This window comes from Rousettus aegyptiacus, unplaced genomic scaffold (genome assembly GCF_014176215.1).
Source record: "Rousettus aegyptiacus isolate mRouAeg1 unplaced genomic scaffold, mRouAeg1.p scaffold_m13_p_10, whole genome shotgun sequence".
Lineage (NCBI taxonomy): Eukaryota > Metazoa > Chordata > Mammalia > Chiroptera > Pteropodidae > Rousettus > Rousettus aegyptiacus.
In genome coordinates this window covers 41157039-41184592 of record NW_023416285.1, presented here as the reverse complement: position 1 = coordinate 41184592, position 27554 = coordinate 41157039, and the positions used below count along the sequence as shown (strand labels likewise).

General features: G+C 38.0%; 1 protein-coding gene across 6 annotated transcripts in view; it reads left to right on the top strand.

Annotated features, from left to right (window-relative positions):
* AFF1 (AF4/FMR2 family member 1) overlaps nt 1-27554 on the top strand; it is a 166496-nt gene that overhangs the window by 98805 nt on the left and 40137 nt on the right. For 4 of the 6 annotated variants that reach the window (XM_016161022.2, XM_036227730.1, XM_016161025.2 and 1 more), the window contains 4 exons: nt 16735-16779; nt 21390-21476; nt 22483-22519; nt 25886-25937. In XM_016161022.2, coding sequence (XP_016016508.2) covers nt 16735-16779; nt 21390-21476; nt 22483-22519; nt 25886-25937 — 221 coding nt within the window. Of the gene's footprint in view, nt 1-3957; nt 4638-16734; nt 16780-21389; nt 21477-22482; nt 22520-25885; nt 25938-27554 lie in introns of those variants that run through there. The other 2 variants (XM_016161028.2, XM_016161023.2) reach the window with 2 other exon arrangements.

Here is a 27554-nt window from a genome sequence, read left to right as displayed (position 1 = left end):
CTCAAGCTTATCTGTAAAGCAGAAATAATAATAGAATCTTCCTTATAAGGTAGCTGTCAGATTTAAATAAGAAAATATACATGAGACCCTTAGATCAGGACTGGTGTATTATAAATACTGTATTTAATAAGTAACTACATCATCATTATAGTTATTTTGACACTAAATGTATAAGTAAATATAATAGATATATCTCTGCCCTGGCTGAGAATCTGAGGTTTTGATAGTTATGGAGGATTTGAATGTTAAGGCTTTTAAGAAATGTAAGTGGGAGGTAATGTTCCTAATGGATGATGCTGTGGAGTCAGAATGCCTTGGTTCATTTTCCTTTACCTTTAAGATGAGGCGGTTCTGAGCTACAGGGCTGTTGTGAAAATGAGTTGGGATATATTCACCTGGCAAATAGGAGACTGCAGGATGTTCCACCTTCCCTTGACATGGATAACAGTAAAAGCAAATTCACATTGTAAGAAAATTGTATATTACTCATCTTCAAATTGTTTTTATTGACTTTACAACTATGTTTACAGAGGTCACCAGGATATTATGAAGCATCCTGATATTTTGGATTCATTTGATGGTGTTGCTCAGTTTTGGTGAAATCATGAAATTTTGTCTTTCAACTTTTGAAACATGATGCTTTTTTAGGCAAGAGACTTGAATATTTTGTACCACTAAGAAAGTATTGAGTACCTGCTGTAGTTTCAGGATTCCAGAATTGTGTATTAGTTGTCATAAGAACTACATGGAGGTAGTTGTATTTGGACATCATGACACATGTGGAAAAAAAATTATAGTTCTGAACCGCAGATCATATAATGTTAATTTCATGGTCTGGGTCACAAATTCAGGAATGTCGTTCACAAGTAGGCATATTTTCATGTAATTCGTGAAGGCTTCCTGGATCCGATCTAGAGGATGGGTGACACTTGTGTAAGCGAATAAAGCAGGGTGATTTTATGAGGTAGAGGGGGTCAGTGTGTCCCAAGACATCCATTCAGCTTTTAGTCCATATAGTATTGATTAATATATGATCTTCCAAAACATTATAGGAGCACCAATCCTTACATAACTAAATGTAAGTTAGAAAAAAATACACACACACACACAAACACACACACACACACACCCCAACACATGAAATCCAGGATTTCATAAATTTTGTAACTTAGGGTGCGGCCTAGTAAAAAAGTGAGTTGATCATCAGTTGATTTAAATAAAATAATGCAGGTAGTATTACAATATGGTATCACTGTCAAGATAATGTGAATATAATTAAAGTTTGGGTAAAATTGTTTTAGGCTGTATTTTGAGTCATGGAGGAAAAAAAAATTTAAAGTTCAGTTAGAGATGGAGCACTGTCATAGAAGAAAAAGAATCTTGAGACCTGGAGGTGACATAAGACTTTTCCTCGCCTTTACCAGTGAAGGACCTCTTCATGCTTAAAGAACTTTCCTCAATTCAGAACTAAATTTCATTTATTATTTTCTTTCCTCCTTCCTCTGCCCCCTCTACCCAATGGATTCTTTATACATGTTTCCCTACTGACAGCTGCTGCTGTTACTCCCGCTACTAGTAGTGTACTGTAGAAATTTTTTCTTGAGTCAAGGAATATCTTTTAGAAGGCTTTTATGATAATACTGTTTGAAATTTATTTCTGACTGTGCCAACAGGTTGTCCTGCAAGTTATGAGGTATGTAGGCTTTGCAAGAGACTGAAGCTGGACTCTGAACTTTTCAGAGGTGAAAACAGTACAGGGCCCATAGATGTTTTTCAGAATCTCACAATAGGGTTAGAGTATCACTATATGGTAATGAAGATATAGCTGATTTTGATAAGAGTATTACAGCCGGTTTTTATTTCCCTTGCTTGCAGACCTAATAATTGTTTATTAATTGGCACTGTGAGATAGCTCATGGCATTCATCCTTAAGAGTAGGTCTCATGGCAGAAGCCTCAGAATGGAGAAATTCTCAATAATGCTCTAGTAGTTGCTTAAGTAAACCCCCTGGGGTTTGGCTTTTTAGTGGCCTATCATTGCCCTGTACAGGGACAGTCCTGGAGAAGGGTAGTGCTGACTGACTTGACCAGTCCTTGCTTTCCCCTCTTAGCCTTGGGACTCTTTTATTTTGCACTTTTTTTCCTGGAAGCTTTTCGCACTTTCTCCTAGCCTGAAAAGTGGCTTGACATGAGGGTTATATCGGAAGCAGAACCCGCAAAGTTTATCAGCACTTTCCTGGTGGACAGCACCACAACCCCTGCCCTGGCTCCCTCCATCCTCCTAGTTCATAGGGCCCAGGATCTCAGCCTCTACAAATTGCATGTTTCCCCCACATTAATTCAGAACTTATTAGAAACATATTACAGATACATGTATTTTAATAGGTGATGGATTCCTCAGAGCTGGAAAGACTTTGGCCATTTAAGAGTAAATCAGAGGGAGGTGTAAGCAAGGATTGTACTACTGTATGTACAGTTGTTAAAAGATATAAAATTTGTTGTCATTCATTCCTTCAGCATTCCTGTCCCCATTCCAGAGAAAGTTTTCATAAACGTTAAGTAAAAGTTGATTTTGGAGGATGGTGTGGAGAAGTAGGAAATTTAGTAGAATGGAAGAAAGGAAAAAAATATAGAAAAAACAGACTTTTGTGTCACAGTGAGATAGTATAATAATAAAAACGATTTCTATAATCTATTGACAGTGTACTGTGTACTAGACGCTGTACTTAAGCCCTTTCCATTCAGTGAGCTTAATAGTTTGTCCCTGGCAGAGCCATGTCTGGAAGCTGGTGTGTCCCACTCAGAACCCGTGCGTAAGCACCACCCTGTAAGGCAGAGCCTCCGGGGATGCCTCAGAGGAGCATCTGAGATTTTTGAGAACTCCCCAATGTGCAACGTCTACTTAGGTTTCTCCCATAAATGACAACAGAAAGCCTTATTGAGAATTACTGTGTGCATCTGGGCAAGTAGCAAGCTATGAGCTGTGGTGAGAAGTGTGTTCTAGGGTGTTGAATTCACATTTGTGGCTAAGTCGGATTACACATCCGTGCATATTAATGGAATCTCAAGGCTATTGTTCAATCCACAGAGTCAAGGACCTTTTGGATATATTTTCAATGGCCATAAGCTTCACCCCATCTTTTCTGCTTCTGTAAGCTCTAAGTAGAAACTTGAGGAAAGCTATAGGTCAGCCTGCTCTTTGAAGCTGGAACTCAGTTCCTATAGAATGTCTTTGAAATATGTGTTTCTAATATGTCAAAAACGATTTGGCCAAAAAGAACAAAAATACCAAAATGCTAAAGTTTGAACACACTCAGGTGGTTCAGAGCTTAATTGACTTTTATGCTTTTTTTCCCTTATAAAATTGGCATCAGTTTATTTTGTTACCAACTGCTTTTTTCATTTAACAGTATAGGCATAATTTTTTATTTTTCAGAGGTTTTGTCTTTTTTAAATTTATTATTTTTTATGAAAAGAACATTTTATTTTAATTTTTTAACAGGCATATATATATTGCTTTGTGTGTTCACTGCCCATAGTTAAATTTTTCACCATACATTTGACCCCTTTGACCCCACCCGCCTCCCGACTTTTATGCTTTTTGTTACTCTGATTTTTATTTCCTGTTGATGTGTTAGATAAAAACTAATTATTATAAACAGAACATGTATACTACCCATAAAAGTTTTATTTTTTGGTTAGGTTTTTTCCTTACACATAAAATTATAGTAAAATGATTATGTTGAGAGATAAATAAACAAACTTAGGAAACTGAAGATCAATTTTTTGAAATTTATAAGGTTAGAATTAAATGAACCTTTTGTCTCTAAATTTTTTTAGGTTCTTTTGCCGTTGATCTGTGTGTGCATGCGGGGCGGGCGGGGGTGGGGGGAGGTGGTGTGTGTGTGTGTGTGTGTGTGTGTGTGTGTGTGTGTGTGTGTGTTAGGCTATAATGTGAGCATTAAAATTCCTTTACCAACTCCATGAATAAATTGCCTTTATGTCTTGTCTTACTAATACGTATTTACACATAATACATGGTGTTGGAATTAGTTATATAGAAAATTTTGAACTAAATGGAGTTTTCAGTTAAGACACATCCTTGGGTGTAATTGTGCAGACACACTATTAGGTGGGGTTTCCTAGGAACTCCCACTGGTGGCTAAATATTTTGCTTATGTACTATCAGGTGCCTTAAATCCTATAGATTTTTATATGCAAAGATTAAACCATTTGGGGGTTTTGCAGGGAGATGTGAAGAGTAGAGGATTGCCCATTTCATAAAGCCATATGTTTTTAAACTGAGAGCGTGGTGCTTTGCACAAGTCAAAACTGCCAAAAGGACAGATGTTGCCAATTTCAAATGTACGGGGGAAGGCAGATATCGCTAAGCAACGGTGTCCTTGAGAGAGCATTTTTAGGAGCAGAGCCAGGGGAGTTGTGCCTGGGCGCATTCACTGCTTCTTATGGCTCAGTACTAGGGAAGCGATTAAAAGTTCTTTCCTGTCAGGGCCGCCATTGCAGCCGCCAGCACAAAAGGCAGTGACCTAGTGGCACCGATTAGGGCTGCCAAGGGGATGTATGAAAACAGGAAAGCGTATTTACCATGTAGGAAGGCAGTAAGACATGTTCACAAAGGTAAGTGCCCCACAGTGTACAGCTGCCCCAAAGTAAGTATGAGGAAGTAAGTGCAAGTCTGAGATTTAGGTGGGGAAGGAGGCTGGAGAGAGGCCTCCACAGAAAATCTCTCTCTCCCTCTCTTTTCTCACTTCTTTTTCTCTCTCCCCTTCTCCCTTTCCCTTCCTTCATTCCTTCCTTCTTCCCTCCTTTTCTTCTCTTTTGCCTCCTCTGTTAGGGCCTAACATCAAAGAAAAATCCGAATAACCTCTAGTTCCCTGCTGCTTTGCGTGACCTTATGAACAAGGTAAATAAGCTTTCTAGCCACAGGTATTCGGCCCCTCCCATGTCCCCTCCCTTGGTATATACTTGATAGGTAGCAGACAGGTTGTGTAGTGTGGCTTTTTTTTTCTCTTGCTCTCTCTCAGTTGTCACTAGAGACTTGAAATACCTCTTGAGGTTTGCATGGTTGATCGTTTGGATTTTGGATTTTCCTTCCTCTCCTCTGTGTCTTTCTTTCTAATGAAAATGGAGTAAGACTAGAGAAAGGATAATGTTATAGTGTTGTAGCTGTACAAAATCACAGCATATTTTAGAAATCTTTTAAAGAAATTAAAAACATTTTTAAATAAGCAATTTCTTACCACCTAAATTTTTAATCCTTATCTTTCAAGCTCTGGTCTTGAACTTCTGGATCACCTGTCAAATGTTAGTAGTTTCTTTTGTCTTCTTAAAGCAAAGGTATACAGTAAAGATATTGGCAGTTTAAAACCTTAAATATGTTTGTTTATACAAGTGTGCATTCTCTCACATCCCCTTCTCTCTCCCCCGCCCCCCAGCTTTTTTTGCTTTGTTTTTCAGCAGACACATGAATTTAAGACAAATCTAAAAGCTTGTGGCGTTCCTACCCAATATAAGTTACTATTGGTTTCCACCCGTCTAGGAATATTTCAAAGTAATCATACTTCATTGCAGGCAGGTGTAATAGATAAATTTTAATGTTCTTGTAGTTTTATGGTTTCATTAGTTTACTCAGCATAGTTTGTGGTCACATAGTCTGTATCTATGTGGGGTATAAATTTATTTGATGAAAGTCTAGAGAAGATCTAGAGAAGATGATAGTGTTTCTATTTTTCCTCAGAAGATAGAATGTGCTTACTTTAGCAGCAGTGAATCTTCTGTCAACCATAAGAAATTGGGTAGAAATAATGAAGAAGTAGGAGGAAGAACTCTCAAGTTATTTATTAGACTATAAACTCTTCCTTGATTGATTTGAATTCAGGTTATAACTCTTGGCTTTTTTTTTTTTTTTTTTTTTTGGTAACTATGCCATAAAATGAGTTGGAGAACCTGTTACCCCAGATTTGGAAGCAGTAGCGTTTTCTAGTGGTAATTTCACAAGTAATTTTTTTTTAAAGACAGTGTTCTAGTTTGGTCCGGAAGAAACCAGTTTATTTTGTCCTACAAAAAAAGCTTTTGAGAGAATTCTATTAAGCAATCAACTTTTTGACGTTGAGATCTCTCTTAAAAGTTTTACCTAAAAGTTAATAAAACAGATAAGACTGACCTGCTCAAGACCCAATCTAAAACTTTTCAGGTTCATTTAATGCAGAATGGTAGGCAGCATTATTGTAATACACATAATACTGCTTATTTTTACAGAGGATTTGGCTATCTACCAATTAAAGAACTTCAAGTTGAAAGAAGGATTTTTTTTCAAAGTCACGTGCTCCTTCCCATTCTTATCCTTCAAACTGGCAATGTGATTATGATAATGTCAGGAAAGAAGTAAAGTAGACTCTAGGAGCATTTCCCAGTGGGCTGTGTCCCAGGTATATGGAATAGTCAGGAGGGCCACCATTGGACTCATGTACAACCGAGATATAATTTACATCTGCTAGTTTTACCTTCTCATCTTTTAAAGGCACTTTCAAGGGTGATTGCTTTTATTGTTACCATTAGAATGATTGCCTATTTTTCATGTTATCTCTTCCCTGGCACCTAGATTCTCCTCGAGACAAGTTTAGAAAGAAAGGGAGAAGACAGGACCAACAGTCAATGTAAGAATATTGGGAGTTATGACAAATGTAGTTAAATTACACTGTGCCTTTAAACACTCAGAAAGTTGGAGTCTTGGGCCGGGGCTTTGGATTAAAGTCAAAAGAGTGCTTTTAAAACCTCTTCATTAAACAAACACTTCTTCATTGCATGTGCATGTCAGTGTGAGGGGATGAGGAGAGTCAGACTGAGAAATATTTTGAGGTAGAGAAAGATGTGAGAGTCACTGGCTGCTTCACATCTTCAAAATGGACATAAACCTGCATGTTCCCTACTGTAACTTTTAGAATTGCGCTCATATATATTATGAATACTCACATGCTTTGAATTCAATAGATATTAGAGTACATTATTCTACAAGCAAATAAAATTTTCTCCTTGGCTCATGTTAAATACCTATTTAAAATAAATTCAAGTATAATTTTTTTTATGTATTCACACTACCCCTCCTTGTATTTATAAACAAATGCTGTTGCTTGTTGAGTAACCAAATATTTGTTCACAACTTTATTATTAAACATTATCACTTTCCTCCAGTTCAAATAAGTTTATCAGATGAGTTTTGCTGGAAGTAGGATGTAATTTGTGTATACTCTTAGATCAAACTTATATACAAAGATAATATAGGAAAAGGAAAAGATTATTAAGTGTACCAGAGAATTAGTAATCTTTTTGTTCCTAAAAAGAATGACTAAATCTGGTTTTCAATAGATTATAGAAAAGAAACATAGTCTCTTAAATTTAGGTGCTCTTTGATGATAGTGTTAAATAAAAGATTTATAACTGTTTATAATATTATATTAAATGAGTTGTACTTTCCCAGAATGATCTTTAATCCCTTTCTAGACCCTGGCAAGTAACCTGGTGGTTTGTTAGCCAATGTAAAAAAAAAAAAAAAAAAGGGAATTTACTCGTTCAGAATTAAGATATAAAAGGCATCTTTATTTGCTTTCTCGCTTCTGTGTTTATTATAGTATCAGTAATCCCCAGGGTAGTTTGAAGCTCAGATTGTTTCCTCAGAGTATATATTCCTCTAGCTTACTGATTCAGTAATTTTCTTCTTGCCCGCCCCCGCCTCCCCAGGTTCTGTTTTTTGTTTTTAAAAATCATCGATGCCAGGAGACAGATGACACCTAGCCCAGAGGGGACTGTTGAGATTACTACTGGGATAAACCCAGGATAAAATCTTTATGTCTTTTCAGACAAAGCATGGATTATATGGTTTATCTTCTTCATATGACTTAAGTTTCTTTCAACCTCATCCAGAAACTGATGGAAAGTTTTCTTCTGGTGCCTCTGTAATCTTAGCTTATGCCCGGCTACGAAGGGGAAAAAAAAAAAAAAGTCCTGTGAAACATAGAATTAGAATAGAATTAGACATGGTTCCTGAACATGGTTTGCCACTTAAATTTGATAGACACAAGCACTCAAAGAAGGAGCAGTAATACAGGTTTATGCATCTCTTAATCTGGTCGTGGTTGACAAAGTAATTCAATAGTGTCGTTTTAGACTCAGAACCATCAGTTAATATGAATTTGGAGAGAGCACTTGCGTATGTGGGCGTGTCTGTGTGTGGGTGTAGGGGGTAGAGAGAGAATATGAATATGCATCAGCTAGAGGGTGCTCTGTCTGACACCCTGAAGTCTCTGCTTCTAACTAGAGGAGCCCAGAAATTGCCCTGCAAAAGGGCCCTCATGCTTTGCAAATTAATGTACCCACTCAAAAATAAAAATTAACCCCTCTTTAAAAAAACTCCAAAGGTTGTTTTAGTAAGAAATTGGTTGTAGAAGAGGAGATAGGTTGTGTAGTTTGGTCCATTTGAAAGGATTTATCATTTTATCATCACTGGAATTGAACCAGTGTCTAGACTTGTTTTTTGTGGTGCCTCTTTTTTTTCTAAAGCCATGCTTTTTAGCTAGTCTTACTAAGTCATTCATGATTTCTTGCCCACAGTGGGCTTCATAGGGTCTCATGTGATCTATCATCAAAAGCACAGTGTTTTAGTGCCTTAGACCACTGAGGATTTCTGAGTGCTTATTACATGATGAATGGTAATGGTTCACAGTCAAAGGTTAGAAAGTTGATGAATAACTGAGATTAGACATATTTACTGTCAAACAATGGTACGTTTTTTACATTTGTTTTTCATCCAGATATTTTGCGTTTTAAGTCAATTTAAACCTATCTCAGATATATACCATTCCTATTAATTTTTATACTAAAAAAGCTAGTTGATGTATTTATAAAATATGTATATATGTATTGGCTCTAAAGAGTATTATTTTTAAAAATAGGAACTGTTTTATGTGACTCTACTGCTTCGCAAATTAAAATTTACACTCGTGATCTCTGGAAATATAGTAGTAATAAAATAAATGAAACCAGCCCTTTTATTACTCCCCTCATATTTGTTTGTGTATTTATATGAAGCAAGTGTTTACAGTTATATATGTGGTGAACAGCTACTCTGTGTTCTTATTTTTTTTTATTTGAACCACATCTTAAGAATTAGATCCTAGGTTTCATAATTAAAAGATGCCTTCTTTTAATAGAGATCAAAACAGAATTTTCAGAATATTTTAGATAGTTCAGTTAATACAAATTATGAGCTGTTTTAAATATATATATTTTAGAAAAATAATCAGTAACTAATTAAAGCAAATTATTTCAGTAATATAATTAAAATGACTGGAAAGGAACAAACTATTCATATTGATCTTTAAAGTTCTGGTAGTTCAAAATACTTCTTTCTGTACAGCTTTATAAGTTTCAGCAATGATGTTCAGGGTTTTTGTTTTTTTCTTTCTAGACCGTTTTTTGCTCTAGTTAGTGGAAAACAAACAAGAAGGTGATAGAGTCTTCCTGTAAAAAAGCAGTTTACCTAAAGGTGAACTTTAAAAATATTAGGGTTATAAGCTCTCATTTAATAAGTGAATTTGAATGCTAGCACATCTTCTAAGCTTCCAGCATTTTCTTTCATCGTTTGGGAATATTTCTTGATCTCCTGTCTTAAGGAGACATATACCCTTCCTTTACCCCACCCAAGCATGCCTGATGTACCCGGTCTTCTACCAGTCATGATCTCATGTTACTGTCACACCTGATACTTTGCTGTCTTAAAAAATTCATGTCCCTAAAATGCATTTGGGCATCTAATCCCTGGGTGAAAAACATCTGATTGTGTTGGTGGTGGTGATGGAATTTAGTTAGAATAAGTAGTACTTTTTTTTTTTTTTTGAACCTAGGATTTGTGTATCTTAAAAAATATTATTCTGTGAAGTGGTCTGGAGTTTTATAAAACATTGTTCAAACATCGCTTCCAAAATACAGAAAAAAATTCAGAATTTACTTACTCTAATTACTTTTTTTTGGCAAGCTCATGTTTCTGAATTCTGTTGAAGATGACAAAATCAAATTCATTCATTTCACAAATATTACTTACATGTCTGTATTAGCCCTGAATTATGCAGAGATGAATCAGCCTCAACCCCCACCTGCAGGAAGCCAGTCTGGAGGAGACAGATTAGAACGCTGTGGGTTACCATTCAGCATCGAAATGGCCGGACAGTCAGATGAAGGAAGACATCTGAAAGAGGGCGGCCAGTGTTTGTGACATCCCTGCTTCTATATTATCCGCTCTTTCCTAGATGCTCCTATACGAGTAGAATTGCTTGGTCCACAGTAAATTTTTGTTGGATAATAACCGTAGGTGACCTGTAGATTGCTTATCATCTAAAAGGTGATTTTAAATCATCTTGCCCTATCAATCCCTTTGCACCTTTTGAAAATTTTATCTGGACAACAATAAAGATTTCTACCATCAGCATAGTACTGATTGTGTTAGCCTTCACATCTGACAGACAGTTTGGTGTCAAAAAGTGGCTTCCAGGGACCATGTTACTAGTTCTTTGCTACTGGGAATTTGTCCCATTTAAAAAGCTACCCAAAGCTTTTCCATTATTTGAAATAATATTTGGAAAGAGCTGGAGAACGTTTAATTTCTTGAAGGGATAATTTAACAAAGTTGGTTTGCAATTTATATAATGATACTATTCTTTAAGAAAACTGTTAAGAGTACCTTGTTTTTTGTTTTCAAACCCATTATCTCTCCTTCCATGTTAACAACCTATAGGTTTTTGTTTGTTTGTTTTTGTTTTTTAATGTGTACTATGAGTGTGCCCATATATCTTGGATTTTAAAACTTCTTATCCTGAAATTCTGGATGTGGGTAGTTTAAATAGTTGTCCAAAGGGCATAATACTTCTGAAGTAATAGTGCTAGCACCAGTACACCTTTTCCAGCTAAAGAAGGCACACCCAGGCAGTACGACAGTATGAGTGTGTTTTTGGACTAGGCCTAGCTATTTAGGTAATTTACTGTGTGTTCACAGAATAAAGTTAATTTTATGTAAAAACCTTGTTGAGGCAGGCCTTCTGGTTTTCTCCTCTAATCTCTCTCTTGGAAACACTGATTATGGCATCTGGATGATAAATACTTGAATGTATTTGTATGGCATTAGTTTTCATGTGTATTGTCTTATTTCTTCTTCAAAACAATCTTATGAGGCTGTGTGTGTTTCAGATGTTTCTGTTCAGTATTTAAATGTAACATCAAAAGAGGAATCCTCCTCCTCCCCCCTGGCAAAAAAAATTTTTTTTAAACCCTCTTTTCCAAGGACTATGTAGTCTAGTTTGGGAAACAAGCATGAACTAGCCAGCAAACACTGGTCCGGGCCTTGAGAGCAGGTCCTGGGTTTCCCCATGAGCACCTCACAGTCCATTAGGAAAGGTTGGCTGTAGATCTGTGAACAGTTCAGTGTGCTAAGTGTTAGGTGGGGCATGCCCAGAGCACTGAGGAGGAAGATGAGGACACAATCGTGTAGGTGTTATTACATAGCGGAAGGCTAATAGAAAATAAAAGCAAATGTGGCAGAATACATTTAGATGAACATGTTCTTTTCTCACTGTCATCTTTTTAATTATCCAAATCCTGCCACACACTGCATCTTGTTTTTGTTGTTGTTGTTCCTTCCTGCTTAAAAATATGTCTTAAAAAGACGACCCCAAATCAGTACACAAAGAGCTTTCTCGTTGTCATAGCTGCATAGTATTTCTGTGTAAGTAGCATGTTCCACAGTTCTCTTAGCCACCTAACCGATGGATGGGCATTTAGATGGTTTGCAGTACCTTCCTGTTTGCAAATAGGCTGAATAACTTGTACAGTGTCTTTTTGTACGTGTAGGAGTTGGTGCTAGAAGTCAGGTTGCTGGGTCAGAGTGCAGGAAATTCGAATTTGGTGGCCGTTGCCAAGTTGCTGCCTTCTGAGGTGGTGCCGCTCGCCCCTCCTGCCAGCCACGGCTCCAGGGTACCTGTTTCTCCACGTCTGTCTCATGAACACAGTGTTGTCAGTCCTTTGTTTTTTGTTTTGCCAATCTGATACATGAAAAATAGTTCCTAAGACTATCTTAATGTTTTTAAGGAGAGAACAATGCAAAACAATTTCCTTTTTGTTCCTAGTATGTTTATTTCCATGTAGTTTGTTAATTAAGATGTTGATTTATAATTCACACAAACTACAGTGTCACTAAGTCTCTGAAACTCTAAAAATTGGAATTAGCAACTTATTTTCTTACCCTGAGTCCTGAGACTGAACATGTTCCAACACGCAGTGTGTGATCGGTGGTTCAGCAAGGTAGAGCTGGCCCCTGCGTTCACGGAACGTGTAATATAGAAGCACGGAAATGATGAAACAAGCCGGCTTTGACAGGAGAGTTACGGACAGCAGGGAGGCGTGTGCAGGATTCCGGAGTGCAGGTTTCCAGAGTGAGCCGACCAAGGAGTGTTGAAGTTTCCCGCTTGACCTTCATACCAACCCCATGAAGCGGTTCGGGTTAGTGATATTATCCCTGTATCACCATGAGGAAATAGCCCTGGACAAGTTGACTCTTATCCAGGATTGCAGAACTAGCCCTTCGCAGAGCCAGAACTAGAATCCAGGATCTTTGGGCTTTCTTCCTCAGCATGCTGCCTTCGTGCTCCCTGCAGTTCCTGGTTAGCAATAACGGAGACTTTTTGAGAATTGCGTTATTATAAAAGTGCTGCTCTGTTGAAACTTGAGAGGCTTAAAACACAATATTGTGAGAGCCTCTTGGTCTCAGTGGTGAGGTGTATTTTTTCTACCCTGCTCTTTTTAGATTGTTAAAACAAAGCGCGCCATGCTTAGAAGACGTTTACTAACATTTTATTTTGGTATCAGTGCGTTTCCTTACGATAACACAATGTCATTCCAGGAGGAGTGAGAAATCAGACCCAAGGCCAGCATTGCTGCCTTCTCTGGTCCGAAGCACCGTAGTAGGAGGAGGCCTTTAAATATGAACACCAAAATGCTTCCTTGTACAAACGAAAGGAAAACACTGCTCTTTAAAGAATGTTTTTGGTCATGCGTAGGACAGCTGGGATCATATCCCCTCCTTCAAATGCTAACATATTTGTCTCTTGCCTGAAGGTTGAGGTTTTTGAAAAGCTAGTTATAACAATATTATGAAGCCAGGCTGTCATTTCAGAGCATTGTGTGTGACCTTGGACATGTAACTGATAACTGAATTTCTCTAGAATTCAGTCTCATTTTAAAAATGCTGGTAGATATTACCTACCTACCACAAAAATTGACATGAGAATTAAATAGAGCATTATACAGAATTCCTTCAGAGATTTTTATTCCATTGTTAAATTTCTGTAGTGCGGGATATATCTATAGTCAGTGGGTGTGTTTACTGCAATAGCTCCCTGCCCACCCTGCTAAGCTCATAATGGTGCATCTTCCAATAGTTGGTATCAAATGGAGGAAATAATAGTATGTAAAGAGTTTAATACACTATCAAGTAAAATATGTCTTCAATAAGCAGCTGCCATCATTGTTTTTAATTGACTAGAATTATGGTTCCTGTGTTAAGGTCATACCCCAGTGGGGAAGTGAGGTCTCTGCTGGGACGTGTGTATGTACAGGACACCAGATCTGTGAGGTAGCCACAAGGAGGCAGGAGGGAGCGCTCTCTCCTCCAGGAACCTAGATATTGCACCATTGAAGGAGACGCAGACAGGGAAGGCCCTGCAAACTAGAACTTCCGGACTCCTGCAGCTAGCATAGATTTTGTTGTTGCTGCTGCTTTTTTATCATCTTTTGTTCTTTGAGGAAATCTCCCCTGATGATCTTCAGCTGTGCTTGACAGGCTGATTGTTTAGTCTCTGCCCACAGTGTTAAAGGGAGGGCCTGAGCAGGAGTGGCAGTTCTCAGCTGAAGAACCTGTGTGGAAAATGGATTTTAAGGAAGAGATTAGGCCATAATGGTTTGTTGAACTGCTCCTCCCTTTTTGGAAAGTCTCCTTCCAGTAGCAGACTTGGAGGTGCCAAGTTGTACTTTATTAAACATGGCAACCTGTCCTTCCAGATCTTTCTCTGCAAACACACCTGAAATACCTGTACTCCAGTTTCAGAGACTATTTGGGTTGGGGAAAGAGTGGAGGTATGAATCTCAGGTAGATAGAACATAAAATGGGCTCCAACTTTACAATCTTATAACTACCCCTCTATTAAATGCAGATTTAAAATGTATCTTGGTACACAGAGTAGTATTTAGGGGTAAAGGGGCGTTAACTCTAATTCTCTAACTTACTTTCAAACAGTTTGGTGTAGATGTGTGTGGGTAGGGTGGAGAGAAAACTGTAAAGCGCATGCAGTAGAATGTCAGCATTTATTGTAAGTATAAAATTATTTCTAAAGAAAAAGTCAAAACAATGTATCTTGAGCATTTTTGCCCTGCAAGCACATTTGTTTACATTATTAAGTCTGCATAACATATTGCTATATGGATACACTATAAAGGTCTTTAGGTAGACTCCTGTTGTTGGTCACCTAATCATTTCCAGTTATTTACCCTTATAAACTGCTGGTTAGAGAGCTTCAAATATGATATATTCTTGTGTTTGGAATGGAACTCCCACACTCCTTTGAAATACTCTTACTCCCCCATAATGGACCTCATATGGAAGTTTATAGCATAACTTAACCAATTAATGTTTAAACCTAAGACTTTATTTAGGACTTTTAATAGGTTAAATGGTTATTGTTTAGCAATATTTATCTTACCCTGATACTAATAAACAACGTCATAGAAAAATTTCTTCAATCCTAGTTCGTGTCATGTAATTAAAATTTAGGAATAAACTTTCAGTGACATGAAGCATCTTGGTTCAGTGTTGACTGAGTAATTACGAAGATCAGGAAGTCTTGTAGTGTCCCGAAGCTGTAGCTTTCTGACCTCATTCTGTTAGAAGCAGTTGGCAAATCTTTTTTGCCCTCATTCCAACACGTTCCACTTTTTAATTGATTGCCAGATGCTTTAATTGGATTCCCTTTCTCATTCCAGCAATAAATAGGGTGAGGGGACTATTTGACCCGAGTCAGTGCAGTCATATGCTCTGTTCTATTGATTCACCTTCAGCTTTTGTTGTTTTACCTAATGATACATGTGAAAAATTGAAACCGTAGAATGTAATTACATTTTCCCTTCAGGTCGAAACAGCATTCATTTCTGTCTCTGACATTCTTGCTAAAATGTTTGGTTACTAATGTTTGGTTTGGTTTTTGGGCATCCCTTAATGGCTTTGAAAACAAAAAGCCGGTAAGCAGGTCTAGATGTTGACCTGCATAATGCCTGAAGGCAGTCCTGAGGGGAACAGCAGATATAAGGGATATCCTAGATTCTTTGGTTCTGCCTCCCACCTTCCAGCGCCTACCTCCAAAATGACAAACTTCAGACATTTTATTAAAACTGTTTCCAAGAAATTCACATGTTTTAAAGCTGGACTCAGGTCAAATTGCATTAGAATTTTGACATGTCCATTAGATTACATTTCAGGACAGTATGAACGTTGTATGTTCTTTTCTTTTTCCTTCTTCCTTAGAACAAACGAATGAGGGAAATAGATTTATAAACCCCAATTCAGGAATTAGCAGCTGATACTGTATGAAATTGCACTCAAATTAGAAATAAGAGCCAGGAAAAGAATTCCATCTACTGTGGAGCTGTGAGGCAGGTATTGCAGCAAACTGCCCGGGCAGGGGCAGTAACAGAAAGGGTGTGTGTGGTACAGAACTTGCCCAGGGCACTGGCTCATGAATTGACACATAGCATAAGTTGCTGTTCCATTGGAAACCATGAAGTCCATGGCTTTGTTTCATATCTCCAGTTAAGGAAAAGTAATTTTTTTTTTTTTTTAGATTTAACTTTTTTATTTCTTTACAGTAAAAACATAGACTGTAAAGTGACATTTCCTAGGCACTGTGTGGTGATAGAAGCAGCGGCAACTATCTTTATCCCCAGCAACTATTTAGCTGGGGATAAGGAAGAGGTGTGAGGTGTAAATAGTGGAGCTTTCCTCCGAAAGAGTAGGTAATCTCTCTTCTTAGGGCCTTTCTCTGCAGAAATTGTGTGTGTGTGTGTGTGTGTACATACATGTATATGTGTGAATATTTTTGTGTGTATGATCAAAATACTGACTTGAAGCAGGACTAGAGACATGGAACTTTAAAATGAGTTTTTGGAAAGTTAAAATAGTACCCCAAAATCTGTCCTTGATTGGATGTCAGCCTCCTCCTTACTGTGGGCTTACTAAAGTGTTTGGGTGACCTTCGCGTTCACTGGCTCTCTGGACAGATGTTGCTATGAAGCAGCAAACTGCGATGCTGATCGTCATCATTCTTCACCTCCACTTTTGTTATATTTGTTATTCCCCCAGATTTACAAATGTGTTTTCTTTAGTATACACCTTTTCCATTGGAAACTTTTGACCAGGGTTATAGTCACTCTATGGTCATCATGTCCAGCAGAATCCTTTCCCCCTCGATTAAGTCAGGTTAATCTCTTTTGTCTTATTTCATCCAGAATCTGAAGTCCCTAACACTTAGTAAAAGGTGGTAGACACTGAGTGATTCTACTCATAAGAGTGTTGCTGTTGTAATACCAGCGTCTATGTTGATTTTTTCTTCCTTCTTTCTTTCAGCAGACCTTCACCAATGAAGTCCATTGTGTTGAAGAGATTCTGAAGGTGAGTTCATTGTTACTGTTTCTCACTTGAAGAAGTATTTAAGTAGGCAGCTATATATCCATTTACTTTGACTTTAATGAACAGTTACGAACAGCCATCCCAAACCCCTTTAAACAGTATCCCCAAACACCTCCAGAAACAAAATAAACCCGAATAAAAACAAAGAAAGTCTAAGCACATAATTGAACTCTCTGACAGATTTTATTAAAATGAAACCTACAAATTGCAAGGTATTTGGACCAGAGTTTTAAGACCTCTCTGTCAAGTTTTTCTGGTCGCCCACAATGACCTGGGAGAGTCGCTCGCTTCTCAGAGGGGACGCTTACTGTGCTGATCCGGTGAAGAAGGCACTGGGGGTTAAACAATGCTTGATGTTTTGTAGGTGACGCCACATATGTGCGGCCTTGTCTTCAGTGAGACCATGAGTTTTTTAAGGGGGGAAAAGAAAAGCAAAGTAAATGGACATCTTTAGACCTATGTGGAGAGGTTATTTGTTGCTCTTATTTGTTGAGAGTATGCCATGAACATTTGTGCTACTTCTACAAATACATCATCGAATCCATTATCTATTCAAGTTTTCTTGCACAGGGTTGACAGATGACAGATCCCTTCTAGAATTTAGTTTGAGGGAAAGGGGTGGGACTCTCATGAACCAATATGCTTTGTTTTTATCAGAGAAGAATTATATAAAATGTTATGTTTCTCATTTTGGCTTTAATTTCCAGGAAATCTAGAGCTAAACTTAATGCTCAAATATAGTAATTATAATAATTGTGGGTTTGTTTATTTATCATTACTCCTCTATGGCTTTTAATTTTCTTCCATGTCAGTTCTAATGATATTTTTGCTTTATCTCTTACTATAACGTTTCTGATATTTTTAGGGGAGGTGAGGGGGACAGAGAGAGATATATGACACATGTACTTATTAACTTGTATCTTTACTATTCACTTTTTTCCTCACAATGTATGCTTAAACAATTTTTTCTTTAATTTTTTATTGTATAGTATTAAGTGAGGTGGTGCTGAAACCAGTAATAAAGTATATTGGTTATATTCTCACTTGTCAATTTTTTGACAAAAGTAGTGTCTAACCAGATGTTTGGAAAATAATTCCATTATTTTTGTCTTACAATCTTTTGTCCCCTACTTTTGTAGTTAGGATTTTTCTGAGAAAGAACTACTTCTAAGGAAACATATTTTGTCTTGCTAAAAACAAGACATTTTTGTCAACCAGCAAGTAAGATTACTAATAAACAAGTTATCTTGATCAAGGCCCAGAAAGAACACATAACTTAACTGTTTCTATCCTCTCCCTCTGGTATTTCTGAAATTCTTTGGAATGGTGAGTCATACAAATAACAGATGATGTAGTTAGAAAATACGGCATTTGCGTTTTCTCTGAAGCTGTGTGTGATCAGTTCTATAGTTATTTCAAAAATAAATACAATAATAGATATCTTCTGCATATGCCAGATGCTTCTTAGATTTTGATGTGTCAAATTGTTTAGGGTAATGGTATTAAAGCATGAGAAAAAGCATTTTTAATTTAATAAACTTATCCCTCCTCCTTCTCTTCTCACCCAACATCACACTAATGAGTCCTGACTTACCTGAGAATGCTCGAAAGTAAATGGTTAGGTTAATACAAGCAAGAGGGATTTTCACTAGGAAATCATAAATAGGTAAACTAAATAGAAGGACGTCCTGGACCGAAGAGGGCATAGGCCTGTCCATAGTGGAGACTTAGTCTGTCCCCTTCTCTTCTCTGTTTGTAGCCTCAGTTAAGTTGTATGCTCTCCCTGGGTGTGAGTTTCCTCATTGCTAAAATAAGTCCCAGGGCTAGCAGATGATCTCTAGAATCCATCCAGATACTTTGCTCTTCCTCGTGGTTCCTATTCTTACCTAGTTCCAGCAGTTTATAAAGATTGCCAGGAATCCTAACACAGATCTTTCTGATGGGCAATAGAGGCAGTAAATAGTTCTCTGACAGAGAAAATCAACCTTGGAAGATATCATTTGTTTCTCTAGGGGAAATATTAAGGACAGAACCTTTTAATGAAGGGGAGGTAGTAGCCTGTAACTCCTACAGGCCGGTGGAGTAAGAGGCTAGCAGACAGACACTGCTGAAAACCAAGAGTTTGTCATGCATAAGGGTCCACACAGAACAGCGGGCGAATAGAAACAGCTCAGGTTTTCTACTTATAGTGGCATGGCCTGGACAGAGTCCTGGGGGAATAATGCCGTGTTTGTAGAAATTACTCAGCGCAACGTTTCAGTGACACTGGTATAATGTTATTTGTTTGTTCATTCATTCATTTACTCAACAAATATCCATTAAGCCTCAAATACTTTTCTAGACACTAGGGATGCCATATGACTAAGACAAAGTTCTTTCTTTCATGGAAGTCATAATGGGGAAGGTAGTGAACAGAGGACTAGGCAGAGGAAAGAGTGCAAAAGCCTCACGGTGGGAACAGGTTGGTGTGTTAGAGGAACAGCAAGAACTAGACAGAGTGTCCAGAGCAAAAGGAGTGAGGCGAAGCGCAGAGTGGAGACAACATCTGTGGTACCCAGAGGCCAGGGCTGGGGCAGGTGCCATCCGATTTACCCTCACTGTGTTAAATCATTGTTAAAGTTGGAAGCAAATTCATGGCCTTGCTGTTCTGGGCAGGCTTCTCTCCTTATGGCCCCAATTCTCTTAAGGCCTAAGTCTCTCTCCTAAGCGAGGCATTTAGGGAAGTAAGTTAAATTCTTCCAGACTACCAGCAAACCACTTAGGGCCTGAAAGAGTTGATGCACATTCCAGCTGCCTAGTTTCTTAGCTGGGACAGCCTTAGGCACTGAGAGTATAGTGGTGGTTTTCTGGGAATAATTGGTGACTAAAAGTCACAGATACCGTTGGAATTCTAAAGAAATTCTTGGAAAACATAAGGGCAATACTTTCCAACACCTTCTCAATTATGTTTTTACATTGTAGCATTATAATGGTCCTGTACCTTAAAGAATAGTCAAATAAATAAATTAGCAGAGAGCTCTTTGGTGTAGTATTGAAGTTCTTAAAAAACTAGACTTTTATTTAGAAATTGTAATGCTTTTAATTTTTAAGTGCTTTCTATGCATCATGTATTCAAGCACATTACGTAAATTACTCTTACACAGTTTGAAAAATAAGTGGTTTAGGCCCGCCTATTTTTGAGAACTGAGGCTCAGAGAGCTCAGACAGCTCAGGCCGACACTGCTGGTGAGGGTGAGTCAGGATTCCCATCTGGGTGTCTGGCTCCAGAGCTCTTACTCCTTCCATTACATTTTAGTGCAGGGCGTCTTCTGAACCAAGCAGATGGCCAGACAAGGGGATGCTTTCATCTTTAACAAAATTTTTTTAAGAAAGCCAGTATCAGTTACTTGGTTTGTCATTGTGCCAGGTCATTTCTGGCAACCTTGGGGCTGCAGCAACTCAGAGAGGGGCTCTAGGGACCACAAGGGAGTATGCGAACTGAGGTCGGGAGTGGAAATACTTGCTAGAACTCCGTCTCCAGTTGCTGCAAGGATCAGATGGAATATCTATGGTATTAGAGAGCTTAGTCAGCACTTTGAAAAGAATGAAGTGTTATAATACACAATGTGTCATATACAGCTTTGGTAATAGAGCATGATCTGGGGTCATCAGCTTACTGGTAAAAAGCTGCCTGTCAATCTTTAAGCCACTTTGCCACGCAGCTCTGACACATGGAATGGGAAGACGAGTGGCCCATACTCTCCGCTCTCAGCCACTGGCTTTCTGAGGCATCTAGTCCAGTCATTTTGGACCTCAGTTTTCTTATCTGTAAAATGGAATGGTTGGAGCTAATAATCTCCAATGCCATTTTTGCTCTTTAACAAAATGTGCATGTGCACATGCATGTGTTTGTGATTAGACTCCTTTAATCTGACATTCTGTTTTCCACCAATTATTTTAGCAAAGCAAAATATAATTTACAAATGAGCTTTAAAAATTCACATCAAGATAAATATATTCATTTGTAATATTTAGAAACCTTGCCTCCATGAAGAGTGAATAGATATTAAACTCTTAATGGAAAGGGAAGGTAATTTTTTTAAGGCCCTCTCCTCCAAAAAGTTCTTATGTACTAATAGTGTGTACCACGGAAGGGTCAAATCCATTAAAACTCTCCCAAGAGGAACAAGTGACCTGAATTACTTGTTTGCTTAAGTCAAACAGGAAAGTTCTTCTTCCTTTGAACTTAAATAATTCCAGGAAATGCAATAAAGAAGCTGAGAGAGAAAGAAAGCATTGAGTAGAGACGTAGTTTTCAGAGTTGCATAAGCTCTGGTAATCTCTATTACCATTTATATACTTTATAATATTCAATGTTAAAACCATTTCTGTTCTACGCTCTTGTTTTTCTTCTTCGAATTGATTTTTTTTTTTCAGTTTTCTAAGTTAGAGATCTTCAGCTTTTGAAGTATGCATTAAGTAGTTTTTAAAAAAATAAATGACTTTAAAGGTTTCACTTTTCATTTACCATTAATCTACTCTACCTTGTTTAAAAAGTAGCAATAAATGTTCTATTTATCATTTACCTTTTTCTTTTCCAAATCTCTTTTCAGGAAATGACCCATTCATGGCCTCCTCCTTTGACAGCAATACATACGCCTAGTACAGCTGAGCCCTCCAAATTTCCTTTTCCCACAAAGGTAATTCCTCACAAATATAGCAGACGTAATATCCACAGTGAAAAGTCTGAGGTACTGCTGTGAGCCAGCTTAATCAAATAATTCTGTTGAAATCCTTGGCAATTAAGTTAAAATTGTAATTAATTTACCTTCTAAAGTCCTTCATAGTGCTTTCAAACACTTTATTCTCCAAATTATGTCAGTGAGAATATCTTACATTCGCAGAGGGTTCCGTAGCTTATGAAAGCGTGCAGGAGTTTCTAGTAAATTATCTCCCTCGAGGGTCCTTACTTAAAGATGGGAAAATGGAGATACAAGGAAGTTAAGTGAGGGAGGTTGTTTGATTTCTGGTTTAGAATTTAGATATATACCTTCACGTACATACATGCATACATAAGTCTTATACTTCTCACACCTCTTAAATTTTCTCAAAAGTTTAACATGATTCACTACATTTGTGCTGGTTTTAATAACAAGCAAATCAACCACTGACTTGCATGTTTCTGTTGCAGTGTTTGTGAACAGTGTGTTAAAAATAAAAACACTGCCATTTTTCTTCTTTTTTGATGGAGAGTAGGGCATACTTTGGGATGACCTTCAGAATGTAGGAGCATCACCTTCAGATGTGTGTTCTGTCCAGCCTGGCATGCATGCACATTGTTAATACAGTATTCCTTTTCATGATAATGTTTTCAGAAGAGATTGTGTCTACCCAAACCAGAATTTGTCACATTAGATACTTACAAATTTTCTGATAGAGTGTGTGTGTGTGTATTATTTATATATATATGTATATATATATAAAACGATTCATTATTACTGTGTTTAAAGTAAAACATTTTACTTTGTTAAAAAAGAAAAAAATCTTTGCTCAACATCAAAGGAAAAAAAAAACTCTAGGAAAGAAGAAAAGAAATAAAATCTATTTTATGTAAAAATTAGGTTTATCAGTGTTTAACAGATTTAGCCATGATGCAGCTTAGATTTATAAAGCTTAATAACTAGGGGTTTTTATTTTTCTTTCTAGGATTCTCAGCACATCAGTTCTGCAACCCAAAACCAAAGTAAGTAAATATGATTATTGCATCAGAGAACAAGGCATGGTTTTTACTGTTTTAATATAAAAAAAAATTAATTAAAAATACTCTAGTGGAGAGCAGGGCTTTCTGCTTTCTGTGTTGAAAGAATAGGAGGAGAGGACAAACATAGAGTTGTGCTTTAGGTAGAAATTCAGATTGTTGCAAAGAGTTCATGAAGTGTCCTACTAAAATAATAAATACAGTTTGATGTGACCTGATACAAGATCAATATCTTGACTACTACTCTCAGACGTTATAATCCAGGAATTATATCTAAGAATAGGTTGGGATGTTTTGTGTGGTTCTTGTATTTTTTTTTTTTATACAAAAGTAAATTTTTATGAAGAGTACAGCATGTAGGTTTTCTAGCCTCTCTATATGTATTTGCCATATAATGTTTTTTTGAACCCCTTTTAATGGATTTTAAATACTTGAAAATTCAGGGGAAACAGGAGAAATCTAACTGGATCCAAATTTTCTCTTCATTAGTAACCCTTTAGGTCAGTAAATTTTTTGTGTCCCAACTTACATGCAAGGCATTTCAAGCCTAACAAAAATAACCAGGGTATTTGCAGTGATTTAGTTCATCAGTGCTATGTGGTAAGTACCCAAGTTGCAAAGTATTAGTCTTCAAAGGATGGGAGACCAAAGAAAGGTGTGTGTCAGGAGAGGGGATTCATAGGTAGATATTGGAGGTGACTCTTCCTTCAAATCTCCCCACCTCATTCTTTCCCTCTTATCTTTTCCTTGATTAGTCTTTTGTTTAAATTGCAAGATGTGAGGAGAATAAAAAAAGGTTGGAAAAACAATAAACAGAACTGTCTTCCTCTAGAACAGGGGTAGGCAAACTACAGCCTGAGAACCCAGTCTGTTTGGCAGCTAGTTTTATAAAGAAGATTTTGTTAGGACATAGCCATGACCATTCATTTATTATTCTACAAGGTATAACATGCAGTCTAGAATATTTACTATGTGACCTTTACAGAAAAAGTTCCCCCCCCCCATCCTTTTGGAGATACCGAATAAGAAAGATCTTGCAAAGAATCCATAACTAAATTTCCCCCAAATGCAGAGAAATAAGCCTGACCATCTTGTAGTAGTGTTGTGTAAATAGCAAGGTGAAAATGAACAAATCAGTGGCTTCTTGGAGAGACTGGGAAATCTTTTTTCTCTGCATCCTGACAGCCTATTTAAAGATAAACGGTGGGGTGGAGGGAATCTGCCAGCTGTGCCGCCAGCATAGCCATGGACTGGGTCACTGTGGGCTGCTTTACCTCCACTTGCTGGGGCTGCCAGCCGTGCAGGTGATGTGCCTTCCACTGGGTCACTCACAGCTCGCTTGATGGCTAACTCCTGGTTCAGAAAAATCCTTTCATTCTTTAAACTGCCTCCCCCTTTTATCAAAATATAGTTGAAGGTAGACTGGTGAGCACTTGCTTGTCCAGGCATGGGCGGTTCTCTCAGCCTGTGCTTCAGTTCCTCTGTGCTCTGGAAAAGTTTTCAGACATCGGCAGGTCCTCCGTAGGCCTTGGCTCACCAAGTGTTTACCCTGGGGTCTAACGTGCTGCTGCCACTTTGTCTGTTGGTGTTCTGAGGACCTTTGTTTACCTTTGTGAGAATGTGGCCTTCCTGGGGCCTGGTTGGACCCTAAAGAGGTCTAGTCGTATGTTGAATGAAGAGGGAATAGAGTTTATGTGGAGATTCCTTTCAGAAGAGTAGAACTTGACATAGATTTCTCAAAGTATGCCCAGCAAGAAGATTCAATTTTTTTGAAGAGTGATCTTATGACTCACTTTTGGAGTCTGTAGAGTCTAGAGAAAGAAGAATAGGGATTGTACTTGCATGCCCCAGTATTCATGTCCACCCGTGCAAAAACATGGCTGCCTGAGGATAACCAGGTCCTTGTGGAGTTTAGGGCCCAGTCAAGATGACTGTATGCGAAATCCTGTGAGTAGTCAGAAGAGTGAGTTTAGACCCTCTAATTTGTAGTCCTGGCCCTAACTTTCTAGCCAGAAGGGGAAGCAATATATAAAAGTATTAAATTTTAAAAATATATAAGAGCTGCTGCCACCATGAGGATAAAGCGATTAATTGCAAATATTCAAGGGTCTCCACAGGACGTTTATGGGAAATATCATTCATTCTTGCCCAAAAGACTTTCCACGTCCAGTTCTGTGTCAGGTCTCCATGACCCTCTGCTTAAACAACAGCAGCAGCCTCCCAGCGGCGTGTTGCTCCACACTTAACGTTTCCTGCTCCCTCCTAAGTTGTGTGCACCAGGGTGCGCCTCCAGAATTACCTTTCTGAGGAATCAGTGTATCTCGTCCCTGTTTAGACCTTTGGTGGTGTCTCACCGTCCAACAGACAAAGTCATAACTTCCCATACTGGCATTCAGAGCCCTCAGACTCTGCCTCCACCTGTCTTCCCACACCATCCAGCACAGATTATGCGCCCCAGCCTCGCCCTTTCCGAGTCTGTGCCGCTAACTCCTCTCACGGCTGTACCTCTGTTCGCACTGTCCCCTCTGCCAGAAAATCTTCCTCATTCTCCTGCCAGCAGTCATTCTGTCACAGTCTCACCCATCATTTGTGACACAATTCATTTTGTTCCTTTTCTAATTTGCCTTCTTTAGTCATTAGCAACAGAGGGACTATTCTCTGGATTCCTGGGACAGTTGGTTTATATGATTGATTTGTGTACTTAATCTCACACTGCCCAGGGTTGTAGTTATTTGTGTGCCTGTTTGATGTTCCTCAGTCAACTAGTCAACTAACTGTAAGCTCATCGAGGACAGGATCAAATGCCTTGAACATTTGTTCTCTATTGAGCAGTCTATAAATAGCTGTTGAATAATAGGAGAGGGTGTTGACTAATGGAGGGACAGGTGGGAGGGAGAGCACAATTGGCAGATGACAGGGTGTAGAAGGGGAGCGCTAGCAAATCACCGATAGACACATGAGCTCAGACCCCGTGAGCTGTGTGAGCAGCCCTGTCTTAGTGCTTGCACGTGAGCCCCCACCAGCCGGCATCAAGGGAAAGAGGGCCCCACCCACAGGAAGGTGACCAGCAGTATGGCAGGGCCTCCTGCAAGCAGTACTCTTCAGTGTTTCTGCTGTTAAGAGTTTTTAATTCTGAGCAAGTCCTCTCTCTAGAAGTAACACAGATGTTATTGTGCAATTATACTAACTAAATACAACGTATAGCAGCACTTAGGTTGACAGAATTTACATGTACTAAGTGTTTAGGTGAAAAAGGTGAGAGTGAGAGACAACAAAAAACGGAATTTATACCTAACAGTCTCATGAATATATGTCATCGTGCTGCTCTAATCATTTTTCCCTCCCCCACAGAACAGTATGATACGTCTTCAAAAACCCACCCTGATTCACAGCAGGGAACATCGTAAGTAAAATGCTTTTGTTTATTAAAAGTTTATACTACAACGTTGTAATTTCCCATGTAAATGCATTGCTTAGATTTCCCCCCTGCTCTCAGGTAATGGCTTTTGTAAAATACTCCTGTACCGTACAGGGAAGAAATGACCTACATTTATATTTGGATTAAGTTCTGTCGAAGGTTTAGGGACCATAGGAGAGTTTGCTAAGGGGCTTTCTCAAAAGAAAAGCATTCGAGCCATTATTTACATTTTAACTGTGGAAGGTTTTAGCTTTATAAATTGCAGTCTTAAATAGGTTTAGCTTTTGGAAACAGATTTTGGGGGATGTGCATAATTTAAGATTTTCTGCCTCTTTCTTGGCCTGGTTTTAACAAAGAATGAGTCCTATTGCCCAGCTGTTCTCTATTAAGGCCAAGTAAGTCCAGATATATTTTGGGTTTTTGGAACACTTCAAACTACATAATAAAGATTTTTAAATCAGCATTTTGACCCAATTTGTCATTTCTTGACAGTATTGAACTAATGCTACTTTATTTTCACACAGCTAGAAGTGGTGCTTAGGGACTAAATGAGAAAGCCTTTCTCTCATTCAGTATCTAATCAGTAATGTGGAGTCACTAGTCTCAGAGGATTTCAGGTTCAAACTCCAGCCCTCTATTTTCTGGACATAATATTTGCTCTGTGTATTTTGGAAGGAGAGATTGCTGTGGAGTGAATATTTTAAAAACTGTGTAGTTGAGGCAAGAGGTAATTTTATCTTCTCACTGAGACTGAATGTGGCCACAGGTTAAATCATGATTCTCAAGTGCCAACGTTCCCTTGATGCAATTTGTTTTTATTTTTTCTCCGTAGCAAAATAAGAAAAATTCCCCAGGATAATGAGATTTTGTTTGCCTGTTTGTTTTTTGTTTTTAAAAATCAAACTTTATCCCTTTTTTTTTGGCGCCATAATCAATAATTCATAGAATGGGTCACTTGAAGCCACTCACGAGCACTTGTGAATTCTCCTCCCCACCGGTGAATTCCCCTCCCCACCAAAAAAGCACATTGGTACACAGGACACCGGTTAGCATATAGGAAGAGATCCACTGCACACAACAATGAATCTTTCCATAAACAAATCTCGACTCACCTGAAAGCCAAGCTTTGGATTTTTATAGTGGCTTTAGTCAGGCAAATATATCATTCATTAGTCAGAACAAGTAAAAAAAAATTGCCCGGGATTTTTGAGATTTTTTTAAAAAGTAAATTTATTGTAGCTTAAAGGATGGATTATTTCGTGTAATAAAAATCTATTTCATTTGTGGTATTGGAAGATGGTGAGTTTTTGCTTGTGTTTTTATTGTCTTTTAGTAGGGGGGGAAAAAACCTTATGTTAGTTACCCTCTTTCTTTTTTGCATTTTTTGCTTTTTTTTTTTTTTTTAAATTTACTGGCACTTAAATTTTGAAAGTCTAGCATCAACTACCTATTACACTTAAAGAAGGAAGAGGTTTTTAAACCAGTTGATAGCTGATAGAGAATAGAAACTACAGATCCAAGGACCACAAGTGTAAACCTTCTGTGGAAGCTCTGTAACTTTCTCAAGGGTTTACACCTTACGCTCTTTATAATGGTTGATAG